The sequence below is a fragment of the Stegodyphus dumicola genome, chromosome 11 (genome assembly GCF_044657685.1).
Source record: "Stegodyphus dumicola isolate Sdum_Otavi_A_Nest chromosome 11, ASM4465768v1".
Lineage (NCBI taxonomy): Eukaryota > Metazoa > Arthropoda > Arachnida > Araneae > Eresidae > Stegodyphus > Stegodyphus dumicola.
Window position 1 is genome coordinate 57790993 of NC_140778.1, and position 24328 is coordinate 57815320.

Here is a 24328-nt window from a genome sequence, read left to right on the forward strand (position 1 = left end):
TGTTGTCCCTCTGTAAGTGGACAAGAAGTTAGGTAGTGCTCCGGGGAGCCTGTGTGTCCACACGTACATTGATCTGAGGAACAGATGCCAAATCGGTAGAAGTATACAGGAAAAGGTCCATGTCCCGAAATGTACCTAACCAGCTGTGTATTGGCAATGTTCCGTTCTGTGTCCACATAGCTGATGTGGTAGTGGACACGTCTTCCAGTGGTACTGTCATCCCATTCTTGTTGCCACTTGCCAATGGCTTTAAGTCGTAGTGACTTCTTTAGAAATGTGACCGGCCATGGGATTTTGAACTGCAAGTCTGTCGGGCCTAACGCCGCTTCTTTGGCAAGTTGGTCCGCCATCTCGTTTCCGAGATGACCCGCATGTGCTTTGATCCATTCAAGCTTGATGTGCAGGTTGCATTGGCGCAGATTTGCTTGAATGCCCTGTATTATTTTACTGACATGGTTGGGGTTCATGATGGCATGCAACGACGACAAACTGTCGGTTTTGATGGTGGCATTATGGATGTTAGAGGAGAGCAAATAGTTAACTGCTTGGGCAATTGCTATCGCTTCTCCTTGAAAAACACTGTTATGCTGCCGCAGTTGTGCCTTCCATCTTGCTTGAATTGTATCATGTCGCATGACTATGTATGAGCATCCCGCTTTTTCATCGATTTTGGAGCCGTCGGTGAAGATGTTAAATAGTGTTGGGGAATTAGTCGTAGACGGGTTGATGGTGACTTTGACACCAGTGCCTTTGCTCGCTGGGTGGACATACAGTAGTCGATCAATGACTTCATATTCTTCCGGATGGAAGCATTCCTCTCAAACACAGTTGGCTTTTTGAGTTGCAGTATAATCTGTCTGGCCGCCTCTTCTTCAACTCGTATGTGTAGTGGGAGTAGACCAGCTAATACATTAAGAGCATCCGATGAGGTTGTACGGTAGGCCCTTGTAATGCCCAATGCGAAGGGCCGTTGTATGGTATAAAGATGTTTAATCTTCCTGCCCTGCATTGGGTGGCACCAAACTGCTGCTGCGTATGTAGCTATCTTTTCCACTACTGTCGTATATAACACTTTCTGTATGTGTGGATTCAGTCCCCACTTATAACCATAAAACTGGCGCATTTGCTTAACTATAGCACTGGTTCTTAGCTTGAGATCTTGAATGTGGGGGATCCACGTCATTTTAGTATCAAAAGTGACACCCAGATATTTCAAGGTATTCACAATTTTAATTCTCTGCCCATTTAGTTTGATCGTAGGGCGTCTTGCAAGTGATCCGCCTTTCTTAGGGATCAAGAGGATTTTAGATTTATGATCTGCTATTTGCAGTTTAAGATTGGTGCACCTGACATAAAAGATGTGATACACTTCGTTACAGTTTGTCTGGAGAACGTCCCTAGTCCGTCCCTTGACGACCATTGCAGCGTCATCAGCATAGGCGAAGATTTGGGTGTGCGCGGGCCATGCGGCAGAGAGCACTTCATTAAACGTTATGTTCCATAAGTGTGGCCCCGCTCACGACCCTTGTGGACATCCTCTTGTTTGTACCATATCCAAGATTCTAGCATTGTGGACGGCTAAGAGTCGCCTGTCCTTTAGGTAGTTGCATAGTATAGAATATATGTTGCTGGGGCAATTAGACTTTCTGAGTGCACTTTTTATAGCTGGCCACCATAAAGTGTCGAAAGCACTCTTAAGATCGATACTGACCAAGGCTGTATGGTGGCCGCTATTTCGATTTTCTAAAATTGCATCTCGGATATTAGTGAGAGCATGGATAGTAGAGGTTCCTGGACGGAAGCCGTATTGTTTGGGGCTCAGAAAATTGGTCCTATGCAGATGGTGTTGCAGTCTGCTCATGATTATCTTCTCTAGGATTTTACCCATGGCCGACAATAAGCAAATGGGCCTATAGGCTGTTAAATCATCGGGGTTCCTATTTCTCTTTAGGAAGAGAATGACTTGTCCAATTTTATAAGCTTTGGGGAAAGTCCCTGTGAGTAATAATTTATTGAAAAAGGCAACAAAAAACATTGGATGTGCTTGGATTATAATCTTGACTATTGCATAATCGACCCCGTCTGGTCCGGGGGCTTTTTCTTTGGAAGGGTACGTAAAATGTTCTTAAGCTCGCTGATTGTTATATCCAGGTCCGCGTCAATGTCCAGTGAATTTGAAACTAAGCGTAGATTGGCTTGCTGCTCTGTGTCGTGTTGAGCATCATCCTGACTAAATGCCTGGTTAAGAATTGCCCTTATGGTTTCTTCTGTGTGGCTTTGCGCAGTAGTATGGGAAGAAGGTATTTGTAGCTGCGTCGGTTTGAAGATTTTAGCAGTGGCGATTTTGTGGTGGATGCCATAAATCTCCTTGGTATGAGTACAGAACTCACGCCAAGAGGCAATTTTGGCATGAATTATCATTCGTTTATATGTCGCCCGTTCCTTTTGGTAGATAGTCAGGGTGTCAGACTGTGTTCCCAGTCTTCGCTCGCTTTTTAATCTCCTCCGGAGTGCTCTGCATTTAGACTGCTGAGTTCTTAGTGAGCTTGACCACCAGTTTATTCCCTGTAGCTTTTTGGGCTTTCGAACAGGGAGGCATTGGTTGCAGATATTTTGTATTGACGTTTGTAGTTTGGTCGTGAAATCCTCAAGCTCATCCGCTGTAGTCAGTGGCTGTAGCGTTGGCTCCAAAAATATTAGCTGCTCTTTAATTTTCTTGGCGAATGTCTTAATCTTCCGTCCTGGAAGGTTATATCGACGGATTTTCGAAACGATAGTATGCTTTGCGAGTGTAAAGGTTATATACTTATGGTCGCTTAGGCTCTCTTCATCTACTACCTTCCAGTCCTGGAGGAAGGGGGCAGTGTGTGGGGTAGTCAAAGTGAGGTCTGGCCACCCCTATGCGAATACTCTGTCAAAAGAAGGAGGTGCTTCTGTTGTGTTTTGGAGAACAAGGTTGTTAGAAGAGATAAAGTCCTCCATTGCTTGTCCTTTGCTATCGGTTGCGCGATATCCCCAGGCTGTATTGTGGGCATTAAAATCCCCTGCAATTATCATGTCTGGTAGCCTGTGCTGGTAAATAATCCTATTTAGGAATCCTGTTGTCGTACCGATATCTGCCGTGGGTGGCGAGTAATTAGAGGTTACAATGAGGGACATAGATAGGACCTCTAGTAAGATCGCTACGTTATCCTGTTCCAATGCAGCAACTGTTGGTGACCATTCAGGATTGCAACAGACTATTATCGCCCTGGGCGGATGTTCCTGGCTTGGTTTTTGAATCACTGTCCACTGAATCAGAAAACCGACTGCTGCCCCGTTCCTGGTGTAAGGTTCTTGAGCAATTATGATGTCAATACTGTTATCTAACGCATACTGGATGGACTGTGCAACCGCTGCCCGCGCATGTTGTAGATTTATCTGAAAGAATTTTATAGGGGCATCCATTCGAATTAACTCGTTATTTATATCAGAGCCCCTATACAACTGTTGTGCATCTCCAGTATTTTTGCCTGCTGCTTCTGATGTTCTTAACATTACCGTTCCTGCATTGTCTACCTCTTGTGCGGGCACGGGGATGTCCTGTTGGACTTGGGTGGTATGCGCGCATGCTGCTCTAGTAATCGATGTTACCTCGGACGTTGGCAACCGTTCGTTGATAAATTGGACAGTCCGTGGCAAACGCGGGGTGCTGGAAGTTAATTTTCGTTCCAAAGCAACAGTTGGAATCCCCACAGTTAATGCAGGAAGGGATTTCTGCCGTGCACTCCTTTGTGGGGTGGTGTCCGGAGCAGTAAGCACAATAGAACTTCTTGGAATGGCAGGAGTCTTGGGCATGGCCAAACTGCTAGCATTTATAGCATCTTCTGATGCCCAAGAACTCCGTGATGCTGTGCGACTGCCAGGCGGTGAACACTCTTTTGATGCGAATGGCTGCGGCAAATCCTTCTGAAGAACATTCAAATACCCATTTGACCCTGTTGGGTCTCCTTTCTCGTAGCCTGAAAAGGGCCTTAAATTCTTTGGCGGAAACTCCTGCAGTCGAACTAATTTCAGTGATGAGTTCTTCTGGTGCCACGTTTTCTGGGACATTGTGGACCGCGCATCTGGGGCGGCTTCTTTTGCGTTGTTGGACATCGACATCTAGCTGTGCTTTTTGGATATGGACTTGAAGTTCTTCGATATCTTTTGAGGTTTGGCAGAAAACCTCTAGGCCTCCTTGTGATGTGGGCGAAATACGTTCTACTGTTGCTGGGATTTTATAAAGTGGAAGTTTCTCCTGTAATATTTTCCTGAGTTCACCTACTGGTTTCTTGGAGAGGGGTTTGATAACTAGGCTCGGCTTATTTGTCTTCCGGAGGACTTCAGCAAACGACGGGGGGGAGTTGGCTGTTCCGGGCCTTCAAGGGCAGAGGTTTAATCCTCTTGATAATTTTAAACGTATCGTAGTGTTAACAGTTCTCTGTACTACATACAGCCTTTTTGTTAATATACGGCCAATCTTCAAGTAGACACTTGTTTATTAATCCAAAGTTAGTTTAGTTAGAATTTAGTTAATATTTTTATATTCTTACGTTCAGACCACAAGTGGTTGGTCTCTGTATTCCGAAGTCCGGAAATCATTGTAAAGAGAGAAAAATAAAGGGTTTCGTATACCCTTCCTGTGTGTATTGTCTACTTCCCACATTTATTGAACATAGCTTTAGTAAGCTCCCTGTTCCGAGTCAGGTCATTTAATGTTCCCAAAGCAAGTAAGGAGGAACACTGAACCTGATATACTAAGTAAAGGAAGGATTGTAATATGGAAGAATTTTGGTTATCATATTTCAACCAAGAAGAGATTTTCATTTTTCATGACATCTGTACGTACGTATGTATCTTGCATAACTTAAAAATGAGTAGTCGTAGAACGTTTAAATTTTGCATTTTAGACTACTGTAACATCTAGTTGGGCACCTCCCTTTTCGGATCCGCGAAGCATTCGTAAGTTTATACATACATACAATCCCATTTTTATGTAATTTACCCGGCACGGTGACCTCCAATTCTTTTCTTATATGCTGGAAAATTGTGTATTTTTTGCTTTAAAAAGAGGTTGAATTATGATTTTCTTATTTTCAGGTTAAGGTGTTTATTCTTTTATTTAAATTGCACGCAGTAGCTGTAGAATTATCAACCATTTAAAGTTTAAGTACCGCTACGCTTATCGAATCCACCATTTGTTTACATTTGAAACTCTTAGTAGAATAGTGAATTAAGTTAGTTGATGCACCAACTTCAGTGTCTATTTGCACAGTGGGGCGAAATGTTTTATGTTTTGTGCACCGAAAATTTGGTCTTCGTGCCCGCTGGCTGAATTGCTTGTTTTTAACTGTATTTGGTGCTTTAGGTTTTCGTGTATTTCAAAATTTTTAATGAAGATGCTTTGAGTTTTTATGTATTTTTGCCTTTCTTCGAAAAGAAAAATCTATTTCTAATGAAATCTGAAATTATTAATTATAAATTAAATTAAATTATAAATTAAATGAATTGCAGCAAAAATGGGTGTAATTTAATACGCCGTACGAGGAAGTTATGTATTGTCCACATCAGGTATATTATACCAGAAAAGCAGGATATTTCTAATATTCTCTTCTGTGATTAACATTTTTATGGCATATTGCCAGAAATTAATTAAAGAAATTAATACCAGCATTACTGCAAGCCAGAATTTATCTGATTAAGACTGTCTTCATTCAGTTGTATTTATACATCTCTGAAAATCCCTTCTGTTAGTTACAGCATATTAAAATAAATTGGGAAACGATATTACTTGTTTTATAATCTAACATACAGAAAATGCTTCTAAAATACACTTCCTAGTACCACCGGTTTTACTAATTTCGGACGCTAACAATTCTGTTACTATGTCAACGTCATAATCGCTGTCTGCCTAGTATTTTAAATTTCAGTGTAGATCCATGGGCCTCAAAATTGATCGTGTTGATAATTTTGGACCGTGGCCAGCGAAAGGTTAATAACCCCAGCTATAAGCAAACTGTGAATGAACACGGAAACTGACATGTATGTATATTTAATAGCTGTTAATGTCAAAATAAATAAAAAAAAATCCAATGCTGCACAAAATTATAAAAGCATAAGACCACCGTTATGGCTAAACGCAAGCCACTGCCAAGTTCCGCAAAATAATAAAGACTAATAATTTACTGTTGTTAAATAAATGGGATTTTCATCATAATTTTAAACTGAAGCGAGTAAAGCTCAAGTAACGCAGAAAATAAACAAAATTTTAGTAAAGTAAGAGACACATTACACAGTTAGAAATGGCAGAAAATTGTAAATGTATGTTCACTTTAAAATTTAAGTTTACAAGGATTAATTTATTTTTGTCTATACTTTAAATAGCTATTGCCATTCTTTCGGTCCATATTCCTGCTAAAATGCTAATTTTTAGTTCGCAAACATTCAAATGAGATAGAAAGGGACGGTACTTAAAGTAAAGTTTTAGATTGTTTAATCAGAGCGTGTTCCGCCTGCTGGAGGTCACGTTACTAGTTGCACTTCTTAGATAGCAGTCTGTCTTCGGCGTTGCTTTAATCTGGACGGTTCTGCAAGTTCACTATACCGCTTGTCACGCGGGTATAGTGAGCCTGAGCGTTAATCAGTTCTGCGTAGCGTTTGCCTAACTTACAACTTGACTGAGTTTTAATAAAAATTCATTACTTTTGAGTTACGCCATAAATGCTGGCTGATTCTGTAAGCACAAGAAACGCCTTCTGTTAAATTATTTCGAATTCAGAATAAAAAGGTATTTTACACCCTCCTTAAGTTCTGTTTCATCTTAGTGATAGCGATAATTCCCTTAGAAGCTTACTCTCAAGGATTTGTCATACACGTTTACTCTCAAGGATTTGCCATACACGTTTACGCTCAAAGATTTGTCATACACGTTTACTCTCAAGGATTTGCCTTAAGTTACACATAATTACAAGTACAATCCTCAGAATTTGAATAGAAGTAGGTAAAATTATTTCGTTCATTGACTGCAAAGGAATAGGTTTGATTTTCTGATATTTCAAATTTGGCAAAATCCTCGAAATTTCTTACCTACACAAGTTTCATTTCACTTTAGAAGAAAGCAACCTAGATGTTAGAGCTTTTAAAGCTGCAGTTCTCTTACTTAACTATTATCAGACGATTTTAACAATGTGGGCAACAGCTTCTAGGTATTTCAAACAACACTAATTATGTTATAGGTTAGCAAAACTGTGCCATTCAAATGTAGAAATACTATTTTGAGGTGACTGTAAATCCTTCCTCTGGATTTTAAATCTTCTCAGTTTAAAAATTCACATGATTATTTTAAATCTTTAAAACCCAAACCCTTCGCTAACCTATATCTAAAATACCAAACCATTTTCGAGAGTCACATCAATTTCCTCCCCTCCCATCCATTAACGCAAGAAGAAGAGTGAAGGATTCAAATGACATCCCTTCTACTTGTAACAAATAAAGATAAGAAACCACAAATAAATCCTTTTAGGACAAGCTGTCTGCAATAAATTGATACAAAGCATTTGGGGAAGCTACACCTGCTGCTGCATACCTTAGGGGGGGAAGAAAACAACATCGGAATTTCGGCCGTTTGGTACGGTTTTGGTCGTTTGAATGTACGGCCGTCTGGGCCGATGTGGTCTTCAAAGAGTTAAGGAAAAACTCTCATACCGTTGATTGGATGAAACTCTGAAAATAATTCCCCACCAATAAGAGAACCAATAGGAGGATCAGAAGACAAACGTAAATTCAATAAACGTTAAGTGCTCAAGAAACTGAAGCAGAAACGAGTAGGAGGCTGAGAAGACAAGCCGAAAACCAAGAAAATTTTGCGCGCTCAAGAAACTAAAGCAGAAACTTCTGGGAGGCTCATTGGACAAGTGGAACGTCAACAGAATATGCGTGATGAATACACAAAAGAAGTTGCAAGTAATCGATGGACATAAGACTCAGGATCACCATCCAATTTGAGTGGAAGTGTTAGAACAGGTACAATTAAAAGTGTTGAGAACATCAGAAGTTTCATTAAAGATCTTACAGGTATAGTTCCCAATCACTAACCGAATAGAAGAAGAAGTGAAAGACAGAAGAAGAATGAAGCTGATGATAGTTCTTTAGAGAAAGGTTTAGAAGTTTATTATTAAGAGAGGAGGACTAAAAAGGGAGAACGGTTGTAGAGACATTAGGTATTTTGGAAGCAGGCAAGAATGAAAAATAAGCAATCGCCTTCGCCGGGAATCGAACCACGGACCTCTAGAATACCGGCCCAGCGTGCAGAACCACTACACCACGAAGGCACACTAGGAAGGCGGTAAAAATACCTTATATATTCCCCCTTTTAAAGGGTGGCTGGGTTTTTTTTTAGGAGAACCAATCGCCAAATCCTGGGTGTGGAGAATCCTCATCCAAAACCTTTTTAGTTCTGGCGCCACTGTAGAGACATTAGGTATTTTGGAGGCAGGAAAGATGAAAAATGAGCAATCGCCTTCGCCGAGAATCTAACCACGGACCTCTGGAATACCGGTCCTGCGTTCAGAACCACTACACCACGAAGGCACGCTAGGAAGGCAGGAGAAATACCTTATAAGGTTATTAGAAAAAAAGAAAAAAGAAGAAAATAGAAAAAGGGTCATTAGAAGGGTTACTGTGTAGCGGGTGAATTAATTATTAGCCCACCGCATTACATCAGATCTGGAACATTTTGTACCTTTGGGAAAGGAGAGAAATCTAATAAAAAAAGTTTTACATTGAGCTAGTATAGAATATATGACAAATTTCGAATAATACTTAATATAGAAAAACCAAAAAATAGTATATAGAATAATACATCAAGCATACAATAATACATAATGCGCACTTCATAATAAAATTTTGAATTTTCCAAATTTGGAATAAAATGCTTAAACATAGACAAATTCAAAATAACATTTAAAATATAGCATAATCCATAAAGTATAGAATAATGCATAATATATCATATAATAAAATTTCGAATTTTTAGAATTTAGAATAAAGTGTTAAAACATAATTAGAACAGGAAGCCACTAAAGACCTTAAGCGAACATAAAAGTTAGAATAGGAAGCCATTAAACAGCAAACGCAAGACGCTTCACCCTAAATATACAAGTCCGATCTGAAGAAACAATGGCTATACGAAAAGACTGTCTTCGCATTTGTATAGAACGACGTTCACGTATCACAATTCGGAGAAGACGTGGACTCGGAGTTTACGTTGAGCAACAATGTGTTGGTTGAATGGAAGCTTGCTGCGATCGCTGCTGTGGACGTTTCATTCAAGGAGAAAGGAACACGGAAGATTCGTGCACTGTTGTCACAATACTAAAATTGTAGAAGTTGAAAGAAAACATCCAGAAGAATGTGGTAATTCAATGAATGGGAACCGCCCTATTGTCTCAAGATTGTTTTGCTAACATACGTACTCATAACCGCCTTCTTAGTTTTGCTTCCTTGGGTGCCACTATAGAAATGCCTACAAGTTCAGATCCTTTTGTTCTACAATTCCTCGTGCCACATAGCATCGAGAAAACCACCTTCATCTCTCCCTCATCCTGGTCAAGAACAGTATGCCCAGCAGTATATTTTAGATTTGGATTAAACCACCAGACAGAGAATGAATATACTTCAAAATGTTGCCCTGAATGCTGAACTACTGAAAAAACTAGATGTAGTGAGTGCTAAGGAATGTGAATCCATATGCAGAAGCTTACAAGATGCTGAAATAAAGTTGAAGAAGGAACTCTATGACAGCAATGTGCTGAAGTTGCTGCTGCAGTCCATGTATACACTACCCCCCCCCCACACACACAAAAAAAAAAAAGTGACAGTTCTATATAACCCGTTCTACTGGGCCAATTGACTAAATTCAAATTACGTTTTTCGTGTCTCCAAAGCGCGACTTAGGATATATATTAGATTTAGATATATAGCATCATTCTAACATACGTATTTTGACGCAGAATCGGGCTATTTCTGAAATGACATGCCAATGTTTTTCCATAGTTCGAGTCTACGACTCAGATAATGCCTAAATATTAAATTTTGTGAAATTTAGTGCAAAATTTAAGGAAAAATTCAAAAATTTATCTTGGCGGAATTTTTTTTCGGTTTGCGCCAGGAATAATTTATTTGACAAATTTCTTAATTTATTGCAATTATTTTCTATTCTATTTTTTTTTTCATTGTAGACGAGCAGAAAAAAAGTCATAGTTCGTACTTTCAATTAATATTAAAAAAGTGCTTAAACCGCATTTGGTGTTATAATGGCTCAAAAAAAAGATATCAAATTTCAAAACAATTCAATACCTAAATTCATGTACGTGTTATAAATTTTTGAATAAAAAACTTTCATTTTTTGTAGGTGTGTCTAGAAATACATTTACATTAAGACGTCGATAAAAATTTTACTGGTTATAAAAAAAATATTTTTTAGAAAAATTTATAGAAAATATTTTTAAATAAACGTTTGGAAAATATATCATATAAAATGTGCGAATTATATTTGGATTGAGCCTAAATTTCGAATTTTGGAAGAAGGAATCAAGTAAGTTTAATCAAAATAGAGATATCTCTATATATATAAGCGGCTAAAGTGTGTGTCGCCGATAGTTTATTGTTGCCACTCGGAAAAATGAGCGCGCAAATTAACGTTTCCGCAGTTTTTAATTAATATCTCGGCCGATTAAAGTCGTACGAAGATGAGAACGGTATCGATGGATTCCGAAATTGTTTTTGGAATCCGAGGATACGCGTCTCAAATTTCAACTCGGCACCGTTCCGTAGATATTCGAGAAAAAAGAATTTGGCACGTAGCCAAATCCCTCTAATAACGAAAACTCAAGAAAGAAAGAGGAAAATGTAGGGAAAACGTAGAGGAAAATTAGCTTTTAATTAATATATTAGAACAATGCTATATATATATATATAATACATATTCTAAGTCGCGCTTTTAAGACATGAAAAGCGCTAGTTGAATTTATGTCAATCGGCCCATTAAAATGGGAAATATAGAATTGTCCCTTTTTTTTACGCAGTGTGCATCAAGGGTTGTTACAGGTAAGGACAGAGGGCGTCACAACTCTCGTAAAGAAAATGAAGTTGAAACTGTTTTTATGAATCAAATGGCGTTCCACCATCAACAGAGCCTACGAAGAGTGTTGGTCTCATTAATATCAGTAACTTAAATCCTAACTTAAAACCGATGACGTATGTAAATTGTTTCCCTCAATATGATCAAGGATTCAGAGTTAAAGAGCAGTACGCAGAGTGTCTGTACGACAACATTCATACAATCCTATTTTGTATGCAGAAAATTGCTAATCTAGCAAACATAAAGCTGAAACATTTCACATTTCACATTCAAATCTTCTTATACATTTTCTTTTCAAATGTACATAGAATTTATAGATTTTGCTTTGGCCGCAGTCCACTCATCTGGTGGGCTTGCCTGCTAGTTCCTACTATTAAAATCCGTGCGGAATAGTTTTTCCGAGTGGCAACAGCTTGGCTCGCTTGAAATAAAAATCAAGGTCATATTCTGATGCTGAAGAAAGCACGCAACTGTATGTGACGTCATTGAATGACTAAAATTTCTCGTTAATAATACCAGCATTTTAAATAAATAGCTTCTGCTGGAAACTTTTTTTGTTTCAAGTTAGGATAACTGACAAGTTATTTTATTGCCAAGTTATTTCTTCTATTGGTATTGAGTAAATGTTGTTATATTGCATTTGAATTTGAATTTGAAATCTAAATTTTAACGTTATACGCATATCTGAAGTGTCAAAAGTTCTTAGTTCTTGATTTATCTACAACAAAATATTTTCTACGACTTGGTTGTTTCTTGGAAAGACTGAACTGATTTCATTCATATTAAAATATTTTTATACATTTTCTTTTCGAGTGTATATAGAACTTTTAAATTTTCCTTTCGCCGCATTTCGCTAGTACAGAGGCTGTTCTCACATTTTTTAGACGATTTTGGTAAGCGGTAATAAAAACTCGTTCGCTGCAAAAGAAGTAATTGCAATTGTACTATGTTTTGAAAAGTCAAAATTATCGTCTGTGGCTTGAAAGTTTTGTTTTTATTCAAAATGGCGAATTTAACAAAGCAGTGGTTCGAAGGCTACATTTACGCTCTTCCGAAAAGATATATGCATACTCCGTTATCCAAAAACGATGTGAGAGTCATGGTTTTGTGATATCTAAATAAAGCGTCGATAGATAATATCATCAACAAGAAAGGAAAAAACACGTCAAATTGGAGCCTCAAGTGGGACAAAAATTCCAAACAAATATCCAAGTGGTAAAAACGGACATCTTGGACTATTGCAAAGGTACGTTGTGTAATGTTAAAAGAAAATCCCCCTAGTCAAAGGATAGTTGTAAAATCATTAAAATGCTCGTTTTCCACTGTAAATAAAATGATAAACGTTGATTTAAATCTTAAGAAAGCGAAAAAACGTAATGTGCATCGTCTTCTTCCAAAGCATATCGCTCAACGCAGGACACGCTGCAGAATTCTATATGAGAAACACTTATCCAAAGAGAAATGGAAACCAATTGTCACAATAGATGAAGCATGGGTGTATTTAAATGATTATAACAAAAAAAAGAGCCATTTATTATCATAAAAGGGGAGAAAAAAATTTAAGTACTTGGTTCAAAGAATTGAAAGAAAAATTTTCTAAGGGATTCATGATCGTTGCTGGTTTTTCTTATAATGGCAAGTTAAAAATAAAGAGAGTGCAAAAAAATGTCAATATTAACTTCAAATGCTATCAGAAACATATTTTATCGCCAATTTTTCTGAATGAAATACCATCTCTTTACTCAATCTGTGAGACTCCATCAGAACAAAGCTAGCAGTCACACATCAAAATCCACTGTAAATTTCCTAAACGAAATGGAGCAAAAAACTGGTATCAAGGCCGGGAGGAATGGGATAGAATATCTCTTCTGCCACTTCAAAAGGCATTATTATCCCGGAAATTGCGGTGTCGAAAGATAGTTCAGAATAAGGGTTGTCAAATAGAACATTTAAAAAGCAAGAATTTTATGTAATTTAGTCTTGTGAATACAATATACGTCGTCTAAAAAATGTGTTAACAGCCTCTGTAACTAAATAAATACTGATGCAATTCCATGACAGAAATACAATCACATTTTCTACAACTTGTTAGTAACATAACAAGGAAAATTTGCAAGAACATAAAAAAAAAATTAAAACTCTTATTCCTGGCGAGTCACAAATGCAACTAACACGAAAAAAAATCTGAAAGCTTTCAGATTTTACATTACGCCCAAAGCTTCTTTTTTTAACCCTTTCCGGCACGCTACCTTTTAAAGTTGGAATTTCGATAAAAAGAAAAAAAAAAAAAAAAGGTAAGCAGTTTAATTAGGCCTAAAGGAGTACACAAGGGGAATTTTGTAAACATAGCACTTATCGTTTTAATTCTGTGGGTGTACCCGAAGCGGGCACACTGATTCAATATGGCTTAGAAAAGAGTGCTGAAACGAGCATTGCTGGAAAGCGCGTAAAAGAGTAAGAGATTTTGCCTACGGTTAAAAAACATTAGATTCTGAATACCATAGCAGATTTAGCATTACCCAGGGCATGCCACGGGGAGATCTGCTACCGTAGAACCCTCTAAAAAGCTTATTTTGGGTTATATGATAATCATATGCTTATGAATGGAAAAAAATTTTTTTGGATATTTACATTATTTACATTTATTTACACTTTAGTCTAATCTTTTCATCGTGGTACTTTTCGAAGAAAGTGACACCACCTTTGAAAACGCATAACACAATATTGCATGTTTTGCACATGTGCTGAGATCCGTATCAGATTCACTATCTGAAAGGAATTCATATAGCACTTTCAGTGCATTAGAAATGGTCAGCCCTCTCCGATCCGTTTGGAAAATAATTAAAAATCCGACAGAATAAACTAATATTATATCTACAATTTGAAATTATAAACTATAAAATAAAAATATAAATGTCTACAACTCAAAACTATTAAACGTATCGCTAAGAAAACTTCTTTGAACCAAAGCAAAAGAGGAAAAGAGAACTGCTCTAGTGAAAACCAAACAGCTAACTGATAAAATTACGCCTGACCTTTAGAAAATCACCCTAACAATTTCTTAGTTGATAACCAAACCTCCCCTCCAAAAAAAAGGAAAGGAAGAAAGAGAAAAACAGGAAACGAAATGTAAAAAAAAACAGGAAATGAACACAGATGTGGATTCACCTTTCTGTGTTAATGAGTTAACCAATGAGCTGCCTCTTAGTGACCTAGACTCGCAGTGAGCCCAGTGTGGGAACACCTCTGTTCGCCGTTCGATTTTAGGCAAGATTTCAAGGTAAATATTTAAAACTAATATAGAATAAAGAGACTCGCATACAGCCAAAAAACTAATCTAGAAATTTCCTGTCAAACAATTCCTTTTATACCCTAAAAAAATCTAGAAGATTTCTTTGAAAAATGAGGGTCTTAAAAAACTAAACATGGCTAAAATATATGGACTGGTTTGTGTTGATTTGTCAACTACTGTAAATAAAGAAGGTTCAGAGTAACCTATAGTAACCTTCAAATCCTTTTTCATTCAATTTTTCTGTGGCACACCAGCGGCCGAGCGGTAAAGACGCTGAACACTGGTAGTTCGGTCCGAGGTTCGAATCCCGCGAACGGGCTGGCTGCATGGGCGTTTTCGTGGTTTCCCCATGTGTAACGTGTATACGAGCCAGTTTTCCTTAGAAAGTCCTCCACGAAGGCATCCCTCCCTTTAGGCAGATAGCCCTCGTGTGCTTTGCCATGATTAAATAATCCAATCCAATTTTTCTGTGCGTCATTCAGTGTTTTCATTCAGTTCTTTTGCGGCACGGTGTGCCCAGACCGCAAAAGGTTAATGCTCTGTGTGTTACATTTATTTGTTAAATATCATGTTATTCGTTTTTTAATATGAAAATTCGATTCGGCAATATCGCAAAGTAATTTTAAAATGAGCATATCTTTAGAATTTCCAATACACAGTCCCGCGCGCTGGAGATAAAAATGTTTTTTTTTTTTTTTTCGTACAGTGTTGCCATTGCTCGCTTTGTAATCGTTCAGTTTGTTGATCAAAAAATCGTTTAAGTGTTACAAAATATGAAATCGATAATAAAACAATTCCAAATTTGGGCTTCCAGATGCGCATATTCGGACGGGGGTTACGTTATTCAAAATTGGATGGCTCTAGGTACCTTTGTTTAATCACAATGCGAGAAACATACATACATATATGCAGATTCTTAATTATTTAATTTCTGTAAATATAACAAAGGGCGATAACATTTGGTGGCAACAGTCTGAAAAGTGGCACAGACATTTACAATGAATCAATGCAAAATGCCAAAACGGACTTATTAGCCCTTCTCAGCTAACGCTCCTTTGGGCTAGAAATTGCTTAGCAATACGTTAAGGTGACATCTGATATCTATAAGATCAAACTGACTTTATTGTGTTAGCTGTTTAAAAATTTTGTATAAAATTACAATCCTTACCCTCCATATCTGATCTCTTTATATGAATTAATTTAGTTAAATCATAATTTACCATTTATTAAGCGTAGTCCCCTCTAGTTCAGTTACGCAGCTGAAATGACGACGAACTAAGCTAGCTTATTTACAGTTCAGATTTAAATGAACAAATCAAGCAGAAGTTATAAAGATATTACTGATTTCCCGAGCAGAAAACATTTATTTGCATTGCGTTTATTTAAGAGCTCATAATTTACATTATGAAGTAAAAATAATTTCATCAACTTGAGTTATTTCGTCATATAAAGGCAATTTACTTTCATATATAAAATCAATTTAGTCAAGGTAATCAATTCAGCAATTGTAACTAACTATAATTTATTACCGAATTTAAGTAAATTTCGTAGCTTTATGAATTAATATGAAGAATTATTTCGTTTTGGCTAATCTTGTGGAAGATAAAGGGCAGTTTTATACCTTCTGTTAAACTGCGCCGATTAATGAAATTTAACTTGCGTTTTTTATATCTCCAAGGCTCGACATAGATTAGGTTTATATGTACTTTTTTTCTGATATAGGTCTTTCGACACGAAATCGGAATTCTTATGAAAAGAAAACGTTTTTTTTTTTCCGTATTTCGACTGCACGACTCAAATAATACCAAATTGCTAAGTTTTGTAAAACTCGTACTAGTAATTTTTAAAAAATTAGCTTTCCAAATTTTAGCTCTCAATGTTATTTGTAATATATTTATTAATATGTCTTCTTTTATTAAACTTAATTGATTCCTTCTTTCACACTTCGATATTTAGGTTCAAAAATAGATAAAATCAAATAAAATTTGCAGATATTCTCAGATTTATTTTTAAATTTGTATTTTAAGTAATTTTTATCAATTTTTAGGACTAAAAAAATAGTTGAATGATAGCCTATAAAAATTTTACCATCACTTTAAAGTAAATGTATTAAATATACCTGCAAAAAATTATAGTTTTTTATTCAATATTTTCTAAGTGAACTTATATATTGACGCGTTTTGAAATTTGGTATATGTGCTATAAGCAATACGCCAAATGTAGTTTACGAACTTTGTTAAAATTATTTGTCAGAATGGAGGATACACCGTTTTTCCCCACCATAAATTAAGAATTTCGCTAAGAGTATTTAAGCTAAGAGCATTCGCTAAGAGTATTCGCAGAAACTAAAAAAAGTTCGCCAAGATCAATTTTTAAATTTCTCCGTAAGTTTCTAATCAAACTTTACAAAATTTCATAATTAGATATAATATGAGTGTTAGAAACGAAATCTGTAAAATCAATCTGTATGGGATTTCAGAAAGCATCGGATTTTGCGTTAGAATGCCTATATTAAAAAATTGTTGTAGATAGATCATATATATCCTAGTTGCGCTTTCGAGACATAAAAAATGAAAATTAAATTTAGTCAATCGGCCCAGTAGAACGCAATTGTCCCTTTTTACTTCTTTGTACGAAGTAAAGGAAGTATTTTAATCAAGAAAAATGCCGTTAAGAATTTTATTTGGATGAATTTTACCAGCATCAAGAATTTTATGAAAATGCTGTTAACAAATTATTATTAACTTATTAAATTTTAAAAAGTTGTTTTACAAACAGAAATACAGTACAAAGTCCGTAATCCGGACGTCCATTATCCGGAATGATCTATAATCCGGATTTCAAAGCTACAAACTTTTTATGTATGCTTTACGCATGCACGTTGAATGCGCGCTTCCGATACTCATGCGTTTAGTAAAGAAAGTGACAAAGTGGCTTCCGACAGTGAAGAAAGGGATTGAAAACGAAAAAATTTCGATTGACAAGTTAGTCGGTATTCTCAACACAGCAATTACAGGACTTGAACAGTGGAGCTTTGTAACTGAACAAGAAATTATGTCTGTTTATAGAATTAAAGAGAAAGTATTAGCACAAAAAACGAAGCAACTTAAACAACTTACATTCAAAGAAATGTTTAAAAAAATAAACAAATAAATAGTAAGTTTTTTTTTTTTTTTTTTTTTTTTTTTTTTTTTGTAAATTTTGATACCCTTTAGATGATAATTGTTCTTTATTTCATAAATTACGGTTTCATATTTTTAATTGTATAATTTCTGCATGCCATCTTACAAGATTTAAATTGATGATCTATAATCCGGAAAAACTTCTAATCCGGAATCGCCGAAGTCCCGACGAATCCAGATTACGGACTTTGTACTGCATATTATTTTTCATCTCACAACCATGACCTTCTATTTAAGAGAATATGTGTGACTAGCAGTTTCCAAAGACCTTATAACTAGCACAGCCCTTCCTTGACGACCAGAATTATTCTGAAGTCACTGTGTTCACTTTGTTAACGTCACGATCAGTATTGCATGACAACAGAACAAAACCTTTTAAATATAATGACTATATTCTGCATAATATTTGCACTAAAATTTTTGAAAAATATTGCTATTCTTCCTCGTTTCTGCAGGATGATGTCATCAAACACCATTCTGTATTACATACTTGAAAGGGAGAACATTTATGGAAATATTTTCTCACAGATATTGCTTTTGTTGATGAACTTTCCATAAAGATATTTACAATTTTTTTATTCCCTTTTCTAGAGTACAAAGGATCTACATTTGCCTTGGACATCGTTACCATGCCGTCTGACCGCCCTTCAGGCAATACAACACATGCCACGGTTGTTATTACTGTAACTAATCATAGTTTTGCTTCTCCAGACTGCAGACCTCGAGACGAACTTTGCTTCTCTTCAGATGAAATTCAGTATTCATTATTCGAGACAACGCCACCAGGAACACTACTGGGAAGTCTAAGACCTCTGCCATACTCCAGGTTATGCCCTGATGCTGATGTACAGTACAACCTGTCTTTTGATGGTAATTTTTATGCTCCTTAGAATATAATCTTATATTATAGGAATGCATATTTCTAATGAATGTTGAATATTATAATTTTTTAAGCTAAGGTAAGTACGACTAGAATATCTAGAAGATATTACAGTAAAAATGCATGAAGGTTTCCTAAGAAGGTTGCATCTGTAAGTTTGATTATACAAATGCAGCTGGACTGGTTCTGGTACACGACATTTTTCAGGTTAGATTGATTTACCAGAATACGACGAAGCATAGGAGAGATATTAGAATAAGGGAAAGGATGCCTTCGTGGAGACCTTTCGAAGGGAAACTGGATGGTATTCACGCTACGCATTGCAAAAACAATGAAAATCAAACATGTAGCCAGCCCGTTTGATTCGGATCGAACCCAAGTCAAACCAGGTAAAATTCAGCGGTATTAACTGGAAGGGAACACTATTTTCTTTTTTTTTTTTTTTTTTAAAGGGATTTTGAAATTCCGTAACATATTATTCTTGGTTATTTTTGGTAATGTTATAACGTATTTCTTCCGCCTTCTTAGCATGCCTTCGTGCTGTAATGGTCAGCACACTCGACGCGAATTCGAGAGTTTCGTGGTTTGAGTCCCAGCGAGGCCATTGCTCATTTTTCAGCTCTCCTGCTTCAAATAACCTAATGTCTCTACAGTGGCGCCCGAACTAAAAGGTGGTGAATGATGACTCTTCACCATCACGATTTATCGATTGGTTCCCATAAAACCCCAGTCGCCCTTTAAAAGCGGGTGTATGTAAGATATTTCTCCCGCCTTCGTAGCATGCCTTCGTGGTGTAGTGATCAGCACACTCGACGCGAATTCGAGAGTTCCGTGGTTCGAGTCCTGGCGAGGGCATTGCTCATTTTTCATCTCTCCTGCTTCAAATAACTTAATGTCTCTACAACCTAACATTAACCTGTCAGGACGTTAAGGGGGCTCATACACCTTAAACCCCTTATGATCTTCGAAGACGTGACTGTTGCAAGAATTGGGATATTTTATTTATTTGAAAAGCAATTATTTCCAACTCTTCACAGCTGACTACATAATATAGCTGCTTTGTGAACTACTAACCAGAAAATTTGTGTTGCCACAAATATTTTTGTAATTTAATCCGCTTTGGGATAAAACTTTTCGTCAGGTTTCCACCTTGCGCGCATGATATTTTAAAAATAGCTAATGGTGCATACTTGAAATTTGATGGAATTCTTTATATGGATACTATTTTCTAACTGAACCCAAAATCTGATGAATATTTTAATATTAAAAATTTTATTCAAGAAAACATTACAGATTTTTTTATTAAAATACATTTTATAAACTCAAATCTAAATAAAATACAAATTTAACACGAAATTCTTAGGATTTTTGGTTCACGGTAGTTTCCAAATGTTATAAAAGCTATATATTAAATATAGAATTAAATTACGCAACAGAATGTTTTAAACTGTTCGCGCAAGGTGGAAACATGACGAAAGGTTTTATCACAAAGCGGGTTAAATTATAGAAATATTTGTGGCAACACAAATTTTCTGATTACTATTTCAGAAAGCAGCTGAAATTGTGTAGTCAGCTGTAAAAAGTTGGAAGTAATTGCTTTTAAAATAAATACGTTATCTCAATTTTTGCAATAGTCACAAATTCAAAGATCGTATGGGTTTTAAGGTGTACGAGTCCCCTTGAAAACCCAATGCTATAAATGTGAATGAGATGTTATTTGAGACTTACTGTGAGATACATTATACGGAATACTAAAGACCTGCTACTAGTATATAGCGGACTCTGAAGCCTCAAGTCTGCTGAAAGAAGCTGTGAGCTTCATTCACACAAAGATAAATCTTGTTTTAAACTTCCCGAATATGTTACGTAATGTTGTTAAACGTGTTTTGGGGCAAATTCTAGAGTTTTTCTCTAAATTAATCGAGAAATTCAAATAGTTCCTGCTCACAAAGCATCTCTGTAAATGTTAGTGAGTGGAAAGAAAATGAATTCTGGTAAGTTCTTTCGGGAAGACTGAAAAACATTAATCGGGTCAGATCAGCAGATTTTATAGCCCAAAAGTACAGAAACACCTTTTATTTATCGTTTTTCTTCCCGTGCGCTTCCATTAACATTTTCATGAATTAATGAACTTTCTTGAATCATTACTAAAGTTTTGTAAATTTAGCTGTTTCTTCTTTTGTTTTGTTCGACAAAATTTCTTCCAAGTCCCGAAAATATGTATTAGATAACAGAAATTTTAATTTAAATTCTATTTAACAAAATATTTGGTATATAACTTTATAACGTAGTAACCTACAATGCACAAAATGGAAGTCAGAAGCCGGCGTATATTAAAATTCGAACCATCATAAGTAAACATGTTCAAATAGCAGATAGAAGACCATCAATAGAGCAACCGCACCGTCATTTAGACTTCCGGAGGTTTTTCTGCGCTATTGATGGGGACTACAGTGGATGGACAAAAATATGGAAACACCTTGTGAAATGCATGTTTGATAAGAAAGATTGATTTTAATGAAATATGTAGGTGGCGCTGGCGTTTTTGACTACTGACGCCACCTATACAACTTCGTAAAATGTGGTAAACAGTTCAGTTGTTGTCGGAGTACTGTTATGTGAGGTTGTCATTGCATTATGTCAGAGTTAACAGACTTCGAACGTGGGCAAATTGTTGGAGCACGTATGGTAGGTGCTTCCGTAAGCAAGGTAGCCGAGGTGTTTAGTGTTTCAAGAGGTACTGTATCGAAGATTTATTCCGCATATTTAAAAAGCGGAAAAACATCATCTGCTAAATCACAGCGCGGACGAAAGTGTGTCCTGAGTGATCGTGACAGACGATCATTAAGTGCAATTGTGACGAAAAATAAGAAGACCACAGCTGCAAAAATTACTGCTGAAATGAATGTTGTGTTACCGAACCCTGTGAGTACCAAAACAATTAGAAGGGAGCTTCATAAACAGGGAATTGCTGGCCGTGCTGCAATTGAGAAGCCACTCATCAGTGATGCTAATGTCCGTAACAGGAAAAGGTGGCGTTTAAGTCATAAAGCCTGGACTATAGAGCAGTGGAAGCGAGTAATATGGTCTGACGAGCCTTCTTTCACATTGTTTCCCACTTATGGCCGAGTTTACGTCTGGAGAACGCCATCTCAAGCCTATAATACAGACTGCTTGTTGCCAAGAGTGAAACATGGCGGGGGTTCTGTTATGGTTTGGGCAGCCATATCGTGGTTCTCTGCTAGCCCCATGATAACTGTGTCAGGGCACATGACTGCCAAGACTTATGTGAACATTTTGGCCGATCAAGTTCATCCCATGGTACAAACTTTGTTCCCCGATGGTGATGGTGTCTTCCAAGAAAACAAAGCCCCTGTTCACACAGCTCACATTGTCCAGGACTGGTTTTCTGAGCACGAGGATGAGTTGTCCCATCTCCCCTGGCCACCACAGTCACCAGACCTGAATATTATCGAACCTTTGTGGTCTACATTGGAACGGAAAGTGCGTTCTCGTTATCCACCGCCAACATCGTTATCTGGACTTGCCACCGTTTTGCAGGAAGAATGGTATAATATTCCCTTGGCAAACATACAGGAACTGTATTTATCCATTCCGAGAAGACTGCAAGCTGTTTTGGATGCCAACGGGTTTCCTACACCATATTAAGCAAAGAAACAAATAAAAACAAATAATAAAGGTGTTTCCATATTTTTGTCCAACCCCTGTATCTACCATCTGCAGCTCAGCGGCATTTATTAAAACTGTTTAGTGTACATATTACGCTACAATTGGTTAATGTACAAAACATAAGTAATTAGAAATGTTAAATACATAATATAACTTTCAACTTAGATAACTTTTAAAATAAAAATATAAATAAAATATAAAGTCTATGTAGAAGTATGTAAAAGACCATATGTAGAAGTTCATATCTTGTAGAATGTTCATATGTAGAGTATCCATACGTATAATGTCTATGTGTAGTTAAATTAATAAAGTAATAAAATAAAAAACATAAAGGTCTATGTAGTAGTCCATATGATTATATGTAGAAGTCCATGTATTGAAGATAGTGAAAGAATGTCTACATGTACAATGTCCATGTGTAGAAGTCCTTAGTTTAACAATAATGCTAATTAGATCAGAATTTTCTTGTTCAATCATTTTTATGGAGCTTTAAAATTTTCACAGTTGATGGATAAATAGTTTATGGATATTTTGAAGTTTCTTGCTAAGGGAGTTGCTTTTTAGTGTTTGTCTGAACCAGAGTTGTGCTGATGTTATGGTGAATGGTTTGAGGTGAAGATGCTTTGTGATTTCGCAGTTACGGAGGTAGTGATCAAGAGTGCCATTGAGTCCGGAGATATATAGATTTGAGTGATGAAGACCGAATCTGTTAAGACATTCTGGAAAAGGACCATGTGAGGTTAGAAAGATGGTGATTGCTCTATTGGAGGGTAATAACTTTCTTGAGGGTACAGGTAGAAATAGGAAAATTCTTCTACTTGCACTTTCCAATGTCCATTACTGTTTCCAGAGGTCAAGTAGATTTTTTTCTAGTTTATTGTTTAAGTAAAATAAAGGATTTGGAAGGAAATATTCAGGTAAAGACGGATTATTAGCTGCATATTTGGTTAGTTCGTCAGCTATTTCATTTCCTATTGTAACAGCTTGGGCTTTTGTCCATTTGAATTTGGGTAGTACGTTGTGAGGAAAGTGAGAAAGAAGAATACTTTCTATTTGCCGCCCAGACGGCCTACCGGTTAGTGAAGTCGACTGTGATACCGAAGGGCCCGATTTCGAATCCCACTGCAGGCATGGATGTTTGTGTGTGTATAATGTCTTTGCGACATGGGGGCACTTAAATATACGGCGAGCCGAAAGTTCTCTCGTGTGGTTTGTGGTAGGGAAAGAGAGGTGGGAGACTCTCGAACCAGCTTCTGTGGTGCTTTTCTTCGACACTGGCGTCGAAGTAGAAGTCCAACCTCGTTGAGGCTCTAGCAACCATTCTTCCTCGAAATACACGGACAAGACAACAACAGCCACAATATTTTTTATTTGTAAAGTAAATCAAAATATGCTAATCTTATAAAACTTGAATTTAAATGCGTCCAGTTGAGAAGGATTTTTATTACCTCTTAATGAATAGCTGATATAATTGGTTTTTTTTTTTTTTTTTTTTTTTTTTTTTAAGAAACTGGTGAATTTTGTTTGATACGATGACTGACTGAACTGAAGTTCTTCAAAAGGAGAGCCAACGACCGTGTAGTCGCTAAATACTGCAAGTTCGACGCGGGTTAGGTTCCAGGAAAACGGACTAGTTGCATGGGCATTTCAGTGTTTTTACCCATGTGTAAAGTGGATATGAGTCAGTTTTCCTTAGAAAGCCTTCCATGAAGGCAACCCTTAGGCAGATATCCCTCGTGTGCTTTTCTGTAATTAATTAAACTAAACTAACTCATAAAATGCCATTTTCTTTCTTAATTTTGGAAAATCTCTATTGCAAAATCAGAACATTCCTATGCATTTTTAAACAATTCGTGTAACGTTTTATAAATAAAAGAAGTAAAAGACGCTTTATCATCTTCTTTAACATTACTTTCACTATCGGCGGGAAATATGAGACAGTCCAGTTTGTCATTTGCCATTCCTCGTTTAATTTTTTTAATATCTTCTTCTTCCACATCTGAAAATCCTTCGCCGTCAGTTGTTTTTGCAACTTGTGTGATATATTTGACTTCCTTTGCAGTCGATGAGAAACCTTAAACATTTTTGGCAATTTCTGATCAGGGTTAATGTTACTAAGAATT

General features: G+C 36.7%; 1 protein-coding gene across 1 annotated transcript in view; it reads left to right on the forward strand.

Annotated features, from left to right (window-relative positions):
* Nucleotides 1-24328, forward strand: part of LOC118190652 (proto-oncogene tyrosine-protein kinase receptor Ret-like) — a 169918-nt gene that overhangs the window by 29285 nt on the left and 116305 nt on the right. Inside the window, exon 3 of the mRNA XM_085826739.1 lies at nucleotides 18227-18505. Within this exon, the coding sequence (XP_085682865.1) occupies nucleotides 18227-18505 (279 nt within the window). The remainder of the gene's footprint in view (nucleotides 1-18226; nucleotides 18506-24328) is intronic.